Source organism: Entelurus aequoreus, linkage group LG10 (genome assembly GCF_033978785.1).
Source record: "Entelurus aequoreus isolate RoL-2023_Sb linkage group LG10, RoL_Eaeq_v1.1, whole genome shotgun sequence".
In the NCBI taxonomy this organism is placed as follows: Eukaryota; Metazoa; Chordata; class Actinopteri; order Syngnathiformes; family Syngnathidae; genus Entelurus; species Entelurus aequoreus.
In genome coordinates this window covers 11,924,008-11,944,948 of record NC_084740.1, presented here as the reverse complement: position 1 = coordinate 11,944,948, position 20,941 = coordinate 11,924,008, and the positions used below count along the sequence as shown (strand labels likewise).

General features: G+C 39.2%; 1 protein-coding gene across 3 annotated transcripts in view; it reads right to left on the bottom strand.

Moving 5' to 3' along the window:
* Positions 1 to 20,941, bottom strand: part of npas1 (neuronal PAS domain protein 1) — a 157,069-nt gene that overhangs the window by 112,966 nt on the left and 23,162 nt on the right. For 2 of the 3 annotated variants that reach the window (XM_062060117.1, XM_062060120.1), the window contains exons 2-3: positions 2,419 to 2,571; positions 1,004 to 1,242 (exon numbers count right to left, since the gene is read on the bottom strand). In XM_062060117.1, the coding sequence (XP_061916101.1) occupies positions 1,004 to 1,242; positions 2,419 to 2,513 (334 nt within the window). In that variant the 5' untranslated portion in view covers positions 2,514 to 2,571. Of the gene's footprint in view, positions 1 to 1,003; positions 1,243 to 2,418; positions 2,572 to 3,567; positions 3,829 to 20,941 lie in introns of those variants that run through there. The other variant, XM_062060119.1, reaches the window with a different exon arrangement.

Below are 20,941 nucleotides of genomic sequence, written 5' to 3'. Positions count from 1 at the left end.
TAAAACTTGTTTTAAATTACGTATGTCATTTGTATTTATTGGTTTCTTTAAAATGTTGTGAGAAATTGGTTATATCAAAGTATGTGTGAAAAAATCAGAAATGTTATTTTTAGGCCATATGACCAAGACCTAATTTAGACACAGCAACAACAATTGCAATGCTACTCTTTATACCAGGGGTCCCCAAACATTTTGACTCGCGGGCCGAATTGGGTTAAAACAATTTGGCCGGGGGCCGGGCTGTATATAAATATATATATTCCGAGCGCCATGATGTCCCGTTATCGATGGGAAAATGCATTTTTAGACTATATGATTTGCCTTAGCAGCTCGGAGACACAGAGAGTAACAAGCGGTAGAAAATGGATTAGAAAGGACAGATTTAAAAAACTAATGAGATAGGCTCCAGCACCCTCCATGATCCCGAAAGGGACAAGCGGTAGAAAATGGGTGGATGGATGGATAATAAAAAATAAAAAAATAAAATAAAAATGTAAAAATAATAATTTGTAAATATTTTTTTTTTTTACTTGGGACTTCCCATGGGCCGGATTTTGGACGCTGGCGGGCCGAGTCCGGCCTGCGGGCCGTAATTTGGGGACCCCTGCTTTATACAATAAGAAACATTTTTCGTTTCACTTTTTTTTAATTGATGCTACCGCCCGAATGCAGCTGGGATAGGCTCCAGCAACCCCTGTGACCCCGAAAGGGACAAGCGGTAGAAAATGGACGGATGGATCGTTGAATCCATCGATCAATCGAATGATTGTGTGTCGTATATTTATTAAATGTTGCCACTGACTTTTGCAGCCTATTCTTTGGTTACATTTTCCCAGAAGTGACAGGAAAGTCAAATAATAATAAAAGTATATTACCGTACTGGCGTCCCTGAATGTAAGACAACAAACTTTGTGGGTTTCATGTGTAAAGTCCCCAAATAATCTTTGTAGAAAGTTTTCTATAGGGAAAAAAAACACGCCATCTTTTTATATTTCTTGCTCACCTTTACTGCAGTTGCTGTCGCCCTCCAACAGGGGGATCCAGGGCGGGTCACCCTGACTGGCGAAGGTGCGCATGTGCAGGTAGCTGATGGTCAGCCGAATGACCGAGGCCTTGTCCAGCTGACTGGTGATGGCGCCGGGCAGGGGCAGCATCTTGGCCAGCTCGAAGAACTCAAAGTTCTCCTTCCCCCGCCTCGACCGGGCAGCATTGCGTGACTTTTCCTTGCGCAGGTTTTGGAGACTGGACAGAGCAGACGGCGGGGAGGACGGAGGAGAAGAAAGAAACACGTGAATCAGCACAGATCTGTCGTGTAATAGCCACTTGCTGACTACCTGTTGATTGATGCCATGCTGCGGATAAACGAGCCGAGCCTCCACATCAATCCGAAAAGTCATCTCATAAATACATAGAATGGTAATGGCTCAACTGCAATTCAAGTGAAACAATCACTATTGTGAGCCATCTCCAGCAGATTGGCCTGGTAATTACACACAAACTCCCCTCTTCTGGCTGCCACAGTCCTAATAATGCCATTTGCTTCCAAATCCATATGTGCGCGCACACACACACACATCTCTCACTTTGCCTCCCTCTCTGGCTCCGCTCTCATCTGGTCCCGGGCTTGTGAGCTGGGCCTTGATTGAGGGATCAATAGAAGAGGGAGGGACGCAGTGACAAAGGGGGTGAGGGGGTGTCGGAGGGGCAGGGCTCAGGTAGCCTGTCTCTCTGATTGGGTATTGACTCTCCTCAATGGGGCCTGAGCGGTGGAATTATGTTGTCACCGCCACTTCACCATTTGTGTTGGTTCTGTGTGTGTGCGCCCACGTGTGTGTGTGTGTATGGAGGTGACATTTCTCTTTAATAGCCGTATTCTTGGTTCCTATCCAAAAAAAAAAGACCTCATACGTATGCTCGTATCGCAATAAACTGACATCCTTTCTCCTTGCTATTGTCTAATATGTAAAACAATAGTGTGTGTGTGTGTGTGTGTGTGTGTGTGTGTGTGTGTGTGTGTGAGTGTGTGTGTGTGTGTCAGCCCCTGTAACGTCTCATTATTATACAGCCACGACCCCAGCCACAGAGAACAATCAATACACACACATTGATTCTGCTTAGTTTTTTATATCCGCCTGTAACTGACTGCCCATTAATAATTCCAGCCAAATTTACTTAATCTCCAGCCAAGGGGTCGGTGGGGGTGGAGGAGATTGGCGTCTCTTGACGGGATTGGCAGGTGGGCGACAATACCGACCGGTTGGGGGAGAAACACACATTGCTGAATTTGTGTTGCATCGACACAGTTTGTTTTCCAGCGTATACTAAGAGAAATTAATTCACAGACATGCACAAAGGCTTACATGACATTGTGTGTGTGTGTGTGTGTGTGTGTGTGTGTGTGAGTGTGTGTTGTCTCACCAGGGCAGGGTAGGAGGCTTGGCCAGTAGTCCTTGCAGGAAATCCCATTCCACACTCACGCACTTCCCCTCACTGACAAACGGCATGGTGGCCATCCTTCTCCCAATATGGCGCCCACGCCACTCTTAACGTAGGCTCTGGTTGGCAGGCGATCTGCCGGAATAGAAGAGTCAGCAAAGGCCCGTGTTATTTTTGTCCTTAAGCACCATACTGTAAAAACAATACACAGTGCCAAAACTTTTGTAACTAGTACTGTATACTAGTGGTTAGGGATGGGTGTTGTTGACTTTTGAACCGATACAGTACCAAATCCCGGTACCTGGGAATCGATACCAGTACTTAACGATACCAATTTTAGGTAATTTTGTGTGTAACAATGAATATTAATTGTTTTTGTTAATTAAATCAAACTTTATATTGCAACATTTAAAAAGGACTGTCCAGTTGTTATCCCTTGTTTCATTATCACCTTTTTGAGTCTGATTTGCAGGTATGACATTAAGTTGCAAATTACAGTTGCAAGTCAAAGGTGATAGATGGCAGTAGTGTATATTTTATGGTGTGTTATTTTGTTTTTCGCTGTGCCCTAAAAAGTGTTAATACTGTAAGTAGTTATTACACACCAGCTGTTTGATTGTAACGTGCATGTTAGTTGTAGTTTTCATCAACACATTTAGAGGTGTAGTAATCACAATGGTAAATCGCTAATGCTAATCAGTAGCATGTCAATAGCAAAGCCATTGTATATTAACATCAAGCTCGCTTTACTTTACTTACAATGGAGTGTTTTTTAATTAAATGTCTTTGTTGGCATTGAAAGTTGCAACATTACCTAGAGCAGGGGTCGGCAACCCAAAATGTTGAAAGAGCCATATTGGAGCAAAAATACAAAAACACATCTGTCTGGAGCCGCAACAAATTAAAAGCCATATTACATACAGATAGTGTGTCATGAGATATACGTTGAATTGAGATGACTTAAAGGGAACTAAATGAGCTCAAATATAGCTACAAACGAGGCATAATGATGCAATATGTACATATAGCTAGCCTAATTAGCACGTTAGCATCGATTAGCTTGCAGTCATGCAGTGACCAAATATGTCTGATTAGCACTCCACACAAGTCAATAACATCAACAAAACTCACCTTTGTGCCTTCACACACGTTAAAAGGGTGGTGGACAAAATGAGACAGAAAAAGAAGTGGCATAAAACACGTCCTAGAAAGTCGGAGAAAGTTATACATGGACACAAACTAAGGTGAGTTCAAGGACCGCCAAAATTAGTAGGACAAAACGGCGCTCGCCAAATACTCGAATCAGTGAAGCATGTTTAATATAAACAGTGTGCTTTATAACAATTAGGGAGGTTTATGTCATGTTTGTCCTCCTACAGAAACCATATTAAAACAAAAAATGTATTTTTTTCCCCCTCATCTTTTTCCATTTTTCATACATTTTTGAAAAAGCTTCAGAGAGCCACTAGGGCGGCGCTAAAGAGCCGCATGCGGCTCTAGAGCCGCGGGTTGCCGACCCCTGACCTAGAGGTAGTTTGGCTGAGTCCGCTCTCAGTGCTGCTGGAGTGTTCGCCAGGTGGCAAAGTGCGAAGAGCTGGCAACCGGGCCTGACGTCACGCGCAACCCATGTACCGAAATATGGCACCGTTAAATTTGATGTGAATCGGGATTAAGTCAGTGCCAAAAATGTATTCTATCGGTAGTTCATCTTTAGAAATAAATGTTGCCGCATAAAGCCAAAGAAAAAGCAAAATACAGCACTAAGTCATCCATTTATGATAGCTGAACTGAAGTCTCATCTCGTCATTTCATGCATGAAAGTAGCAATTTTCAAGGCATATTATGTTTTCATTTTGCCTGGTTCATTTTGAATTCTACAACAGCAGAGACGTTCAACTTAAAAAAAACATTTTTTATCCTGTTGTGTACATTTCTAGGCTTTATCCTGGGGACCCTCAGAACTGAAATAGTTCAACAGTTCAACAAGTCAGAATCTCGAGGAAAAACATTTAAGAATACAATCCAAAACTCGATCCAGTGTTTGGACAAAAGGAGATGAGATGATACTGATTAGTCAGATCTAAATACCGAATACCTCACGAAGAAACTAATTTAGTCATTTGTATATTTTAACCGTTTTCAAGACTATCAGTGGAACCAACAAACCATTGTAATGACTATATTAACCTAAAAAAATTAACAAAAAAAGTACTTCAGTTCATTGATTTGACCTTTTTACTGTTATTTGCATAAACTATTTATGTGTTCATAACAACAGTAAAATGTCTGCTTCTGGCCTCCCTGTATATTTTGTACACTATTTTCTGTAGTGGAGGAAAAACTACAGCCACCATATATGGTACAGGATGCATGTTACATATTTCCAAACTAATACTGTAAGACCAATATTTTTGAAAACATCAAAGGTAGGAGTTGTTCTTAATGAGTGAGATGGCTTGAAACATTTTGGTGGGCCATTTTGAGTTGGTTGATTTTTGCAGACTTTTAGGGCTGTCACTGATATAATTTTTTAGCTTACTAACTATTACTAATACAGTTGTACCTCAACTTAGGAGTGCTCCAACCTAAGAATATTTGAGATACGCATTTTATCTCGGTTAAGTGTTATGCTTAAAGTTGCAAGCAAAAGTTTGGAGTTACGAGCAACACCGCCATTAGTTGGTGCAGCAAATGTCAACTCTGAAATCTATAAGAGCCAACCAAAAAATACGGTCTTACTTGCTATCATTAGCTTATAGTTGTAGATCGACATTACTTTGGTTTCCAAACCATTGGAACCAAGAAAGTGAGTGCGAACAACAATGGTGAAAAGTGGCTTATATTCATTGAATTAAAGAAAGAAATAATCAAAAACCCCTCAGGGAGGGTCATTAACTTGGCACAGCCATTTGAGCGCATCACAGCTAGTCTGCACCATACTGGAGCTGAGTGAGTCTAACGCCAGCAGACTAGTAGAGTAGAATCGATGGTTGATGGTTAAAAAAATGCAGTGTACAATTCTTCTTGACTTGCTTGTATTTGTCTTTGACTGACGTAGTTCTTCTTACTTTTGAGCACTCAGCATATATATGTATATACGTTTAAAAAATAATAATACTTCCGCACCCGCTGGATCAGAGATATTCTTTATTTCCTTAAGTTGTAGACAATTACGCTGACAGTTTCTGTAAAATTTTAAGAAGTATGGGGTGCTTTCTTAAAATATGTGATAGAGACTGATCTCCAGTGTGCCCCAGATTGAGACGTGGTTGAATTGTGGATGATTGTTGAGCCTTTTGTTTACTTTTGTGTATTGCTGCACCATGTACCTTTTTTTTTTTTTTATTGGGGGGAACATTTGTTTTATATTGTATTGTATTTCTGCTAACTGTGTATCAAAAATGTCAATAAATAAAACATTTTAAATGTAATAAATGTATAAAAAACTTTTCATATGTATTTGAAAAATGTTAAACATGTTATTTTACATTTTTGTGTAATCGTCATTTGTCACAGAATAATTTGTTTGTATTTTGTTAAGTACTACAGTAGAATATTAATTTTAGGATTATATCATAGTTTCAAAACAAAACATTTTTTTTGCACCCCATCGAGGCTATTGATCTTATAATCTTGTTTTCTGCTAAACTAAACAAAGTTGAGGCTAATCCACCGTTTTGCTATCCTTTTATACAAATGAGAATTGATAAAAGAATCAAACCGTTAAGCAGAATCGAAAGTGGAATCGTAATCGTAAAAATCTTATAAATTCCCATCTCTAAACGCCTGCCGAGAGCGTTGAAATAATGTCTGGAGAACATTTATCCATGAAAATATGATGTGATGGTATGTTTGACAAAGAATCAGCAGTAAGAAGACACCGTAGTCCACTCTCCAAGGTAACTGCTGCATATTATTACTTATTTCATAAAACAACTGTAGTTTGTACTTCATTTTATTGTATTGTTTTTCAAACAATATTTATTATCTGAAGGTCAGTTTTTCCTTTTTAAAAGGCTTGTTACATTTTAAAATTGTACTGTTTTGGGGCTGGGGCAAGCACCAATGAAATTGATTTTAATTAATTTCAATGTGTTTGACATACAAATGAGTTACGAGTTATGTCACTGAACCAAATAAGCTTGTAAGCTGAGATACTACTGTAGTTCTGCTCTGCCCAGACATATTTCTTATTCAGTCACTTAATATTAATGTGTTTTGGCTTGTATGACTGTTTGACATAACATTTGGCATGTGTGGGGCTTTTAATGATGCATTTATCGGTGCCAAAACATTAAACCACTAATATGATGTCACCAATATATGGCTTACATAATTTAAAGTTGGAACACATTCATTGTGTGTTTATGGTTTGTTATGGGGAAAACAAGTCGGTATTTAAAATCCAAACAGAACTGACATCGGAATTTAAGAACAAGTGGAGGATATGGACAGTGTTCAAGACCAAACTATAACCAGAACAAGATACTTGAATTGACAAACAAGACATTTTTTTCCCCCAATACAGATAGCGAAAAACTACTCCCATGCCAGCACTTGTCTCATTGTTTGGGTTTTGTATTGAATCAGTAGTGTTGTCCCGGTACCAAAATTATTTCGATACTTTTTGGTACTTTTCTAAACAAAGGGGATCACAAAAAATTTCATTACTGGCTTTATTTAAAAAATAATAATAATCTTACGGTACATATAAACATATGTTTCTTATTGCAAGTTTGGCCTTAAATAAAATAGTGAACATACAAGACAACTTGTCTTTTATTAGTAAGTAAGCAAACAAAGGCTCCTAATTTAGTCTGCTGACGTATGCAGTAACATATTGTGTCATTTATCATTCTATTATTTTGTCAAAATTATTAAGGACAAGTGGTAGAAAATTAATTATTAATCTACTTGTTCATTTACTGTTAATATCTGCTTACTTTCTCTCTTAAAATGTTATATCTACACATCTGTTAAAATGTAATAATCATTTATTCTTCTGTTGTTTGGATACTTTCCATTAGTTTTAGATGACACCACGAATTTGGGTATCAAGCCGATACCAAGTCGTTACAGGATCATACATTGGTCATATTCAAAGTCATCATGTGTCCAAGGACATATTTCCTGAGTTTATAAACATAATATACATTTTAAAAAAACAAAAGAAGAAGATGTGATGCCAAAGAAAATCTACATAATCATAGCAGTATCGACTAGATACCGGTACTTTTCAGAGGCGGTATCGCACCGAATATGATTCATTAGTATCGCGGTACTATAATAGGTACTATAATAATACCAGTATACCGTACAACCGTAAACTAAAGTAATAAAAAAAGAGGTCAGACAGCCTCAGACCGGAATTGACTGTACTTACCAAAAACTGTACCAAAAACATTCATTTTTAAACCTCACTGAATGTTGTCTGTCTATCTGTGTTGGCCCTGTGATGAGGTGGCGACTTGTCCAGGGTGTACCCCGCCTTCCGCCCGATTGTAGCTGATATAGGCTCCAGCGACCCCGAAGGGAATAAGCGGTAGAAAATGGATGGCTGGATGAATCACAGTAAAACACCTACAGATGTTCACCTTCATTTTGTGAAGGGACATTCAGGTGTGTCTACAACCAGACTGTCTCAAACGGACATCCCCACCTTCTCTTCGTCACCCTACAGCATACGTTCTACATCTACAAGTTACTAACGTTGCCCTCAAGCCCATCTCCATCCCTCTGTGCTGTATTGACATTTAAAGGGCTCGCCTGGCCCCGAGCGCCATGGTGTCATGGCCTTGGGCCTGAGATGGCCTCTCCCTCGCTTTCCCTCTATTCGGACTGTACAGCTAGAAGAGCTGAGAAGTGCAGACATGTGAGGCAAGTTTGACAGACTCTGCCGCTAAAACTGCCAATGTTAAAATATATGCATGAAAACCTCTTGGACACAATTCAAATGCCGCAGCGGAGTCAAATGGATTGGTTGTTGAACAGGGACATTGGGTCAATGGCTTACATCCAATAGCTCGGCTGACATCTCTGTCTTCTTACAGCTTATAAATCCATACCTGGGTTGGAAAGCATGCGCCTTTGTACTGACGATATTATACTGAGCTGGTTCAGGGTACCCACACATTTTTTAAATATGCACTGTACCACATTATTTTGCAACAATGGTCTCCCAAAGGACGGAGCTAGGCTGCACTAACGAAATTGCAATACGAACTGTGAAAACAATACAGCTGACTTAAAAGGAGAATGGGTGTTGTCTGATGCTTGTGTTTTCACCCGATCACAAGAAGGATGGGTATTGTTTACATTTTAATCAATACTAAAAACTAGTGTTGTCCCGATACCAATATTTTGGTACCGGTACCAAAATTATTTTGATAGTTTTCGGTACTTTTCTAAATAAAGGGGACCACAAAAAATTGCATAAATGGCTTTATTTTAACAAAAAATCTTAGAGTACATTAAACATATGTTTATTATTGCAAGTTTGTCCTTACATAAAATAGTGAACATACAAGACAACTTGTCTTTTAGTAGTAAGTAAACAAACAAAGGCTCCTAATTTAGCTGCTGACGTATGCAGTAACATATTGTCATTTTCCATTCTATTATTTTGTCAAAATTATTAAGGACAAGTGGTAGAAAATGAATTATTAATCTACTTGTTCATTTACTGTTAATATCTGCTTACTTTCTCTTTTAACATGTTCAATCTACACTTCTGTTAAAATGTAATAATCACTTATTCTTCTGTTGTTTGATACTTTACATTGGTTTTGGATGATACCACAAATCTGGGTATCAATCCGATACCAAGTCGTTACAAGATCATACATTGGTCATATTCAAAGTCCTCGGCGAACCGGTACTTTTCAGAGGCAGTATAGTACCGAATATGATTCATTAGTATCGCGGTACTATACTAATACTGGTATACCGTACAACCCTACTAAAAACAAATCGTCACTTTGAAAATGTTGCTATAAATGATGCACAAACCGGTACTTTTTTATATTCATGGAACTTTGAAATATTCAAATTGAACAGAATAGTAATTTAAATAGTTAAATTATATACATTAATTAACTCAGTAATAAGAAATAAAATCCACAACAATATGTCATAATTATTGCAGCAATACAGAACATAAAGAATGTGTAAAAAACGACTTGCTTGTGTTGTAAAGTTGAAGCTCATAATTCTGGGGGTTTGTGAATGCACCTTGCTTGCCGTGACGGTCATTGGTGTATAATGAGGTTGTGCTGTGTTGTTGATGTGGTGCTAGCGGTGTTATGAGGGGTGCTGTTTCGGTGTGTTAAGGTCGGCAATAAAGTTTAAAAAGAGCGTCTGTCGGGATGCTACATTACTTCCAGACGCACAATATCACCGCCAATCACTTGTTGCAGGTGGCTGAGAATGCATTCATTTAGCACCAAAACAGACCACCATTAGGTTACGTATGTTGGCACCAGTGCCGTTGCGGAACCTGGTTTTGTTACCCATCTCTACTCAAAACAAAGTGATAAAAGCAGCAATTATGGCCGTGGTTTCGATGTCATTAATGCTAGTCGTAATGGTAACAAGCTAGTAAAGAATGCAAAAGCTCAAAAGCATTCAAATGAATGGTGCTAAGACAGTTGTATCAGAACCACATGAGCCATGTTCCTCTAAGCAGTACATTTCAATTCAGAACCCTGATCAGCTACAAGCAACCGTGTAATACATAATTGCTTAAACCAAGAAAATGGGCTTTGAATCCTTCTTCTGATGTAAACCACTGTATTTTCTATTAATTGCCAGCTTTTGTTATCCTTCCATTCAGGTAATTAGTTAACATGGAATACGGACAATTCCCTGATGACTAATCAACAGACAGCAGTGTATCTAACTCTTCCCTCTACAAGCGTACTGAAGCATACCAATGCGTCTGGCACACTAACGAAGACGTACTCAAAAGGGATGGTTTGGTCAGTTATTTTGTGACCCTACACCAGGTCTATCCAACTAAACTGCTTTGGGGACCACATTTCCAGAAAACTAAGGACCGGGGGGCTGGACTTCTCTCTTCACTATTATTTTTATTTTGTATATTCCTGAAAATCTGTTGATTTTATAGACCTACTGCAAAAAATGTTTTGCAAATGTCTTCTATATGACAGTGGTCTAACTTTTTAAAGAATCCGATGCAAAAATGTTTGTCACTGCCAGGTTGTTTTTTTTAACTTGCCGGCCTATCTGAATCAAGATTTGGCCCCTGGGATGTTATTTTTTTTGACAAATGCACCAGATGGTGGTGGTGGTGTTGTCTAAGGTCAAAGATTAACCCCATAAATCAAATTACCTTACATTTTTTTTTAAATACCTCAATACTCCCTCCTAAACACCCACTGTAACTTGAGGGTGGATAACTGAATCAACAAATTCTGTATTCACGTTTAAGGGACTGACAAGCACGTCTGTATAATTTGAGCATTATGCGTTGAAAAAATTGGCCGCCATCAAGCAAAACGTCTTTGCAGACGCATGAGCGAGACTAATTGTCCATAAGTCGTTGACCATTTGGTTATTGATCATAAGACTTTGAGGATACAGTAGGTAAGGTTGTATTTTTTCCTGTGAGAATACTGCATTTGACTGAAGCATTAAAGCAGCACTAAGTAACTTTTAACCTTTATAAAATATTTTCATAACTTTTGGGATGATACATCAACTTGCAACAAGTTGAATGACACCTCTGTAATGCCCTGAGGGGGTCTGTATCTTTCACTGGCACTAAGCAACTTTGAGGCAGGTGGCAGGAAACCTGCCACACAAATAACTACAAATGTGCTGACTGCTTTACAGCATACGTCACTTCCCCTTTTCCCCATTCGTTACAAAGTCTGAAAGTCGATGCGAACGCCGACATGCAATTACTGCTGTCATGGCAGAAGCTGCAAAACAACCAAAGAAACGAAAAGTTTTGTCGGAGGAGACCAAAAAAAAAAAAGAGAAGCGACCCAACATTAGCCCGGCTTTCAGTTGCTGGCGTGAGCTCAAAGACAAGGAGGGACTTTGGACCGAGGCTGCCTTGGCTCTGTTCCTGCTGGACTAGTAAGTAATTTTCGATGCTCAAATGAAAATAATAATGCTAATGTTAGCTATCAGAAATTTGCGTGGTAACAATACATAGCCACTAGCTTGTTAGTTTGCAGTTCCACAGCAACAAACTCAAAAGTACTGTATAAAGACAAAAACAATGTGATGACTGCAAATATCAAGTTTAAGTAAAATATGTAGGTTCCTACTGTGGTAAGATCAGTCATACTGACTGACTAATCCTTGGCGCTGGTCTTACTGGGAAATGTGGTATTCCTTTAGACAAAACACTCCCGCTTTAGTCCAATGGCGCCACCAAAATCAACTATAACTGAAAGTGGGGCTTTAAGTGGGACTATCAAGGACTAGCTGCAGTGTGCTCGAACAACCACCAGGTAGCATCTGTATAATCTCTTTCGGACTTCTTATCACAGACACAACAAACTCCCTTCTTGTCTCTCATGGACACACACCTGTTGTTGTTGACTTTGGACTGACTGACAAGAACACCAAGGCCGCAGAGGCGTACACACACACACATACATCCACAAAAAATATACGCCACACACACATCCCCCTCCCCCCCATCCAACGCTCTTGAAGCAAATCCCTTAGGGGTGATGGACGGCTGGGTAGCGCCTGAAGAGCTGCAGCCTGAACCGTAGCCCCCACTCCCTCCCCTCTGTTGCAAGTCTCGAGTTGTATGTCGTAATATGTATATATGCTTTGCAATGGAATTTTTTTCCCACTTCAGACTGGGCCCCCATAGGAGCCCAGTCTAGATTGTATTTTTTTACTCATCCTCCCCCAGTGTTGACCTTTTTCCCCATCTTTTACGGGTTGCCTTGTGGCGACCCATCAGCGTTCCGGTTCTGTAACCCTGTACAGTTTGTTTGTCTAATCTGGAACGGGTTTGTGCTGAAAACGTTTCGTTGTACATGTGCAATGACAATAAAGACCTACCTACCTATCAAGTCGGTAGTGTATTCTTCAACCTTTAAGTGTGGGATGAGGCAAAAACTAACCCAGACCCACTGTGTCTGTATTACATACTAGCATGTCTTCAAAAGCAAACATAGGGGGTGCCAGTAATAACATTTCGAGTCGATGACAATAAAAAAGGTGTGTGATCTTGAAGGGAAGCTCCAGGACTCTTACACCGTAGGAACGCAGTGTCCTTGCTAACTTGCAGGCTTTTAGTGCTTGTGATCGATTTGATTACTGCACTATTCCTTCAAGCATGCGTCCTGTTTGCAAGGGGCGTGCGGCAGGGAAGACAGGGTCAAACGGCGGGAAGCGCTTCTCTGTCGAACAACATTCACCTTTGTCACCTTCTCTCTCTCAGCTGGATAAATGCACAACAGGCGAGCGAGTACAGTAGGGGAGAGAGAGAGAGATCAGACAAGTGATACGGACAGAAAAAACGGTCTGGTTTAATTCCAGCACCTCACAAAGACTTTTGCCATTAAATGCTGGTCTTGTTTATCTCCTAATTGACCTTATCTGTGCTTATCTAATCTCTCACTCCATCTTTCTGTCCTGCACAATCTCTCCCATCTCCCAATCTGTCCGTAATGGACAGGGGGCCTCCACAGGTAATTATTCAATCAACCTCATAACCTTGTGGCGGGTTGGGCGGCCCATTAATGCACTCACCCAAATGGACCTGGCCACTCTGACTGCTAATCCTAGGCGAACAGCGAAGCAAACCAAATGTCAGGAGCGTCGCCTGGAGTGCGGAACAATCCGCTCTGCAGGGGTGTGTCGTTTCATTCGGTGAGGGGAATATTTGGAAAGGGAGACTTCATGAAGCCGACAGCTGTAGAAATCAACCTGTATCGAATGTGACCGCAGGTGTTTTCAATGTGTTCCTGCTACATATTCATAAGCGTGAACAGAATTTGTGTGACCCCACAGAGTGGCGGTCTCTTGGCACGGCGGCAGCAGCGATAGCGGCGAGGGCACTGCGGCGAGCGTTTGCAGGCGTGCACTTCGCTGGCTGCTCGTTCTGGCTCGGGCTCTGTTTATTTTCTGCAGGGACGTTTTAATTAGGGCCTCCAGCTGTCAGAGGTTCGTTAGCGTGCCCCTCCTCTCTCCGGGCCGGCCCCTCCCCGCGGGGAGTCGACGGCATCAGGCGAATGGACACATTGGAGTCAAACAGCACGCAGACTGACAATAGCCCTGGCCGCCGTGCCGCCAGCCCCCCAAGGTGGTTGTTTTATGCCTCATCTCCTCGACCCTTGGGGCCTAAAGACGGAGCCTGGCCAAGACTGGCAATGTGGAGGCTCGCTTGGAGACCTCGTGCATGGTGCAGTCGTGCAAAAGGTGAAGAGTAGGGACAAAACTGTAAAAGGACCGTCAATTCACATCCACCCACATGTCAATAGGAGCTTCTTATTCTACAGTCTGACAATGAATCATTCTTTTACATCGAATACAGCGGTAACACCCCACAAGTCGATTTTTTTCGACAAAACATGTATTCAAATTTTGACCCCGTTTTTTAATATGTTGTGCTGCCAGACCTTGCGCGTAACAGACTAGTGACACGAGGTTACATTACGTTTACGTTATGAGGCTAAATGTCTGTCTGTATATGATAACGGCCCCGCCTCCACCCACAGAAAAAAAGAAAGTACATTATTTTTTTTATCTATAGAACAATAAGTTAAATAAGACCGATGCAGTCAAACAAAACAAACTGCCAAGTTCATTTATTCTTTTTTTTTTCATTAAATTTTTATTGACATCCAGCATCAGACATTCCTATCCATTACATCATATTTACATACATCATATATCTGTTGTCTGCCCTAAATGTCAAAATATGTTTTGCTTATATCCCAACGATGCCACCCAAAAGAAAGAAACAGCAGGAAAACAAAATAATATTAATATTTACGGATAAATCAATTAAATAAAGAAACAAGAAAATATAATAATACAGTATTAATAATAAGAATCAGAAATGAAATACAATAATATAATATAAACAGATAATAAATAATAATTTTAAATTTTTTTTATAGACTTATAGGGAGTAATCCTTTCTTTTTATTTATTTTTTTGGAACAGTACAATCACTTATTCGAGAATGAGTTATTGTACAATTAAATTATTCTATGATTCACATGGGGTTTGTCTGTCTTTTTGTTTGTTTGTTAACAACTCAACTCAAAATGTTATGGCTGGATTTTGCTGAAACCTTAAGCAATTGTCCAAAAAAGGATAAGCAACAAGTGATTGGATTTTGGTGGCTGTGATGATAATGTCAATGAGGGATTTCTAATCACTGCTATGTTGGAATTCTTATTAATATTGATACTGTTGACATTATTCAATTTTGGTGTACTTTTGGATTGTTTTGTGTCATGTTTGTGTGTCCTCTCAATTGCTCTGTTAATTGCTATGCTGAATGTTGCTGTTGGTTTCGGAATTGGAATTGTATTATTATGGTATTATTGTGTATTATTTTATTGGATTGATTAATAAAAAAAATAACAGATTATGGTGGTGAGCCGGATTCTTTCTGCTACGTTACATTACATTATAAAGCTGAGACAGATGGAACGAGCGAACCCTCCTGCAGCCTGTTTGGAAGCAAAAGACGAACAAAAAAAGGATGCCAATTCCTTTTATTCTTCGACTCACTGGGGTTTGTTTGTCTGTTCGTTTGTTAGCACCATAACTCAAAAAGTTATGGGCACATTTTGATGAAACTTTCAGGAAATGTCCGAAATGGGATGAGGACTAAGTCAGTAGATTATGGATGTCATTCTAATTATTTTTAAAACATTACATTAAGTTTATGTTTTAAGGCTTATCTTCTCTGTCTGGATATACTAGCGGTCCAGCCTACCCCCACAGAGACAAGGACAGTGGATGACTGACAAAAGGGTTCACTGTGTTGATTGTATTCCGCTATAGAACAATTGGTAAAACTGATGAAAAGAGTGAACCCTTTTGCAGCCTGTTTGGAAGCGACAAATGAACAAAACAAACCCGCCTACCTTGAAAATTGTATTTATCTTTCGATTTGCTGTGGTTTGTTTGTTAATTAGCAACATAACAAATTATGGGCGGATTGTGATTAAACTTTCAGAAAATGTCAGAAATGGGAAAAAACAACGTGATTACATTTTGGGGGTGATCAGGATCACCGTCTGGATTCAAGATTTTTTTGAAGTATTCTTCAACAAACTATGGGCGGATTTCGATTAAACTTAAAGGAAATGTCAGAAATTGGATAAAGACCAACATTTTGTGGGTGATCTGGATCACCATCTGGACTTTAAGATTTTTTTTAAAGACTCTTTAATATTGGGAGATAGTGCAGTCTGAGCTCTCCGAGTGCTTTTCTAGTTTTGGGTTAATGTTTGGTTGTCTGGAACAGATTAATTGAATTAACATTGTTTCTTATGGAAACATTGTTTGGATTTTTGTCGGACCTCATTGGATTACTAACAAAAACTGAGGTAACACTGTATATCCAATTGGTAGAATCGAGTCAACTGCTCCTTTCTGAAGTCGTTATTCAGTTCAGTTTCAGTTTATTTCGAACATGCATTTAATGTATCACATATTTCCAGTTTTTTCTTTGCAGCACGTCTGAAAAGGAGTATGAAGAAGCTGAATTTATTTAATCCTACCCCTTTTCATACCATAGCAATTTTATCCCATTTCCTTATTCTCTGTAACAGAACAGTGAACAAATAAATAAATAATATACCATAGGAAGTAAACACATATTAAATGCATAAATAATCTTTGTCTCAAGTAAAAATAAATAAATAAATGAAAAAGGTTTCAAGATGTTCATCATAATTCTTGTTCTGTGTACTTTGTGAACACTTGTTTGAACAGACTCTTAAACTGAATCATATTGGTGCTTTGTTTGATTTCTTTGCTTAATCATTTCCACAATTTAATTCCACATACTGATATGCTAAAGGTTTTAAGTGTTGTACGAGCATACAAATGTTTTAAATTAGATTTTCCTCTAAGGTTATATTTCTCCTTTGTTGAGAAGAATTGTTGTACATTCTTGGGTAGCAGGTTACAGTTTGCTTTGTAAATCTTTTTAGATGTTTGCAAATGCACCAAATCGTTGAATTTCAATATTTTTGATTCAGTAAATAAAGGGTTTGTATTATTATTCTATTGATCTTTTTTGTAACAGTTAGTGAATGAAGCGCACATTTGTAATTGTTTCCCCATATTTCTACACAATAAGTCAGATATGGTAACAGTAACGAGCAGTAAAGAATATGAAGTGATTTTTGGTTTAGAACATATTTTGCTTTATTAAATATTGACATGTTTCTTGCTACTTTATGTTGTATATTTTTACATGAGATTTCCAGTTCATTTTATCATCTATTATTACACCCAAAAATGTGTTTTCTTTTACCCTTTCAATATCTACTCCGTCTATTTATAATTGTGTTTGACTTTCTCTTCTACTGTTACCAAAGTAACAGTAGAACTGAACAAATGACAAAACATTAAAACACAGAGAAATATCTAAGAAGATATGTTTATGTCTGTGGTGCTAAATCTGTATGGTAAAGGCAGGTTTTTTTTTTAAAATGCAATACTTTGCGGTAAAATGGTTTTCAAAGGCAAATGATTGATCGCTATGAAATCTGACTAGCAACATATAGCGACGCAAGAATGTATGATGTATAATGCATTACATAATAAAAAATGTTGTCGTTGACAGAGCAAACATTGTTTTAAATGTGCCTTTCTACTTGATTAAAAAAAAAAAAAAAAAAAAAAAGACGCCTCTGGATCATTAAGTTTTATACAAATACAAACATTTACTCCTGCAGTGTGCACATGCTATGCATCCTATTACTTCAAACTCTTTATTAATTATCTCAAACTGAGGGCAAAACCAGAGTCCATGGACATATGTAAGATATTCCGCAGGATAACATTGCAGGCCAACAGTCAATATCCAATATCTCGTAAGATTGCAGAAAACACACGCTTGGAAACAGAATATTTGATGTTGCTGTTTTTTCTTGCTGGCCTTTCATGTTGTTGAGTAGTTATAATTGAGCGTGTGGAGTGTCCGGGGAGATCAAGTTTTGGTATTCTGGTTGGAGGGCTAAAAACTACTTATCATGCATTACCGTCCTAGTTGGACCTCAGGATTTGGAAGTCAAAAGAGTTTCTGATGTACAATTTTTTTATTTTTTGATCAATCGACAGCTGCTGGACATGACAACCAGCGCGCACACACACACACACCCTAAAACACCCTCCCTTTTTATCTTAATATTCCATTTTCGGAGTCACTTCGCATTCTGCCTCCATATGAGAGCGGCGGCTGCGGTTGACCTTGACGACTCGCGATCATTCCCAATCCAAGGTTCTCTCAAACTCTCTAGGGCCCAGACCCCGCAAACCCACCCCCACCCCCACACCCACACTCCACCATCCCTTTGGCTGCCCCCTCCTCTCGTGTGCACCTCCCTTGGCCCGTGCCTGGGTCATTAATTATCTAATGGAATCAATACACCGTTAGATTGGACCGGAGTGACCCCGCACACCCTCAGGTGCGCCTCCGCCGTGATGGCGGTTCTCGCAGAAGAGGGGGTGCATAGGAATGATGGTCATAACATGTGCTGTCCCTAATCTGGCAGAATCAGGAGAACAGTGATAAATAAATGATTAGAAAGAAGAGCGGAGGGGCGGGGAGGGAGGCAAATTAGAGAGAAATGATGGAGGAATGAAGACAGAGATGAAAAAAAAAAGGGAGAGGGGAGTTGCTAATGTTCACCATTGGTGATCAATACACTTCTCCTCCTCCGCTTTTATAACAAGAAGCTTTGGTGAGCCTGCTTTTCATGTCCAAGTTTCCTCACAGGCATCTGTCATAATTACTGCCTGCTTTTCAAACTGTATGCACACAGAGTGGACACTTCACGAGGTACACGGGTAATATGATGTACTGCATGCTACTGGGAGAAATAGGCAAACCAAACCATCACTAATTACAACCACAATAATAAACCTTGTTAAAGTGATACCTCTTACTTTGTCAATCAAAACTAAGCGTTGCTAAGCGACGTCGAATCGACATTGAGGCTTTAATTGCAATTAAGTGCAATAAATAACCACAAGAGGCTGAGGTAATTTGTTGGGTTTTTTCGCCATCACCGGCCTTTGGGTGACAAACATGTTTGCCAATCAGAATTGTTAAGCTTTGTGTTTGTTTGTCTCTTCAAGCAGTGGGAAATAGGTCTCACTCTGCGCACCGCTCTCAGCACCCGAGCGCATTTATTTAACAGTAGAATTAACTGAACACAAAGAGCCCTCCTTTTAGTCAGCTTTACACACACAGGAAGCACAGAAAATGCTGTAAAGTAACACAAATTGGGAGGGAAAAAAAACGGATTAAAAAGCAAAATGTCCGGTTGTGGGAATATTTCAGCTCCAAAGTGGATGGGCAATATAGGCCCATCAACACGGACGAACGAGCAAGAATGCCAACAAACAAAAGACGATTTTCAAACTGGGGGAAAAAAAGCACTTTAAGATGTTCAATATTTATTTAAGTATTGTATTTATTAAGTTGGCTGAAGGCGGTAAACACCCGCGACAGCCAAAATCAACATGGGGCCAAAGAAGGTGCTCTCTCCTGATGAAGGTGAGGAGATAAGGCGATCACTTGAATTTTTAACAGCAGAGGTATCAGCCATTAAGCAGTACCAACAGACAATTATGCAGCTGGTGGAGGAGGTAAAAATTCTACGAGTCGAGAATGATGCAAAAACTTTACAAACAGAACAGTTAACAGACCGAGTGGATGAACTGGAACAATACACAAGAATAAATGACGTTATTTTGACCGGGCTTAATATTAAGCCCCGTTCATATGCTCGGGCGGTGACCGCCAATGGTGGAGAAGAGCCCGGGAATTTGGACATCTCCACAGAGAGGCAAGTGGCAACATTCATGGAGTCAAAAGGCATATTCATGGACATGGCAAATGTGGAAGCTTGTCACCCACTCCATAAGAAGAAAGATAATTCGGCACCAGTAATAATAATGAGATTTGTCAATAGGAAACATAAAACCGCATTACTAAAACAAGGGAGGAAGTTGAAAGGAACAGACGTGTACATAAATGAACATTTAACAAAGAAAAACGCAGACATAGCCAGAAAAGCACGTAGCTTAAGAAAACAAGGAAAAATACAACAAACATGGACAGCAAACTGTAAAATAATTATTAAACTAAATGGAACACCAGAGGAAGCAAGAGTAATAGTCATAAGGAAAATAGCAGAGCTGGATAAATATCAATAACGATAAAAAAATTAAACACAACCATGACACAAACAAACAATAATCAATCAAACAGAGAATTTATAACCTTTTCCAGCACCGACTATAACAGGACGGAATGGGACAGTGCTATAGATCCAGACATACATTTTTTTTCTCACATGGACAATAATTGTTTATATTATACAGAAGTACAGTACAACACCAACATTAATTCCAATAACAAACTGTCAATTATTCATATTAACTGCAGAAGCTTGTATGCCAATTTTAACAATATGAAATTATTTTTGGAACACTTTAAAGAACCTTCCAAAATTATCGCTGTATCAGAGACATGGACGGATCCAAAAAAAGGAATGGACTTTGGACTAGAAGGATATGAACTCAATTATATTAATAGAGTAAATAAGAATGGAGGCGGAGTTGCTGTATATGTGATGAAGGACTTCCATTACAAGGTGGTAAAAGACATGTCACTGGCTATTGACAATGTTTTAGAGTGTATAACCATTGAGATATGTCATGAAAGAAATAGAAATGTATTGATCAGTTGTATATATAGGGCACCCAACTCAAGTATTGAAGGATTTGAAGACTGGATTAAGGGAACTTTCAATGGAATCAGTCAAAAAGTACTCTTTTTATGTGGAGACTTCAACATTGAGCTCTTGAACCCCAACAAGCAAAAGTCCATTAATGATTTCACAGATACAATGTATAGTATGAGTTTGTATCCTCAAATCACAAGGCCAACCAGAATTGCAAGTCACAGTGCTACACTTATTGACAATATATTCACTAATAATATAACAAGTGGACTGTTAACAACCGACATCAGCGACCATCTGCCAGTCTTTACTATTTATGATGGGAACTACAGGAAGAAGAACATTGACAAAAAGACATTTCAAAGACTATGTACAGAGGAAGGAATGATTTTCTTCAAGAAGGAGCTGAGGAAACAAAGTTGGGACAATGTATATAATGAAGATGATGTAGATGATGCATATGGGAATTTTGTCAACACCTTTCTAACACTCTATGATGAACATTGCCCATGGAAAGAACGTAGTAAGAAGCAAAAGAAAAACAACCAACCGTGGATGACAAAAGG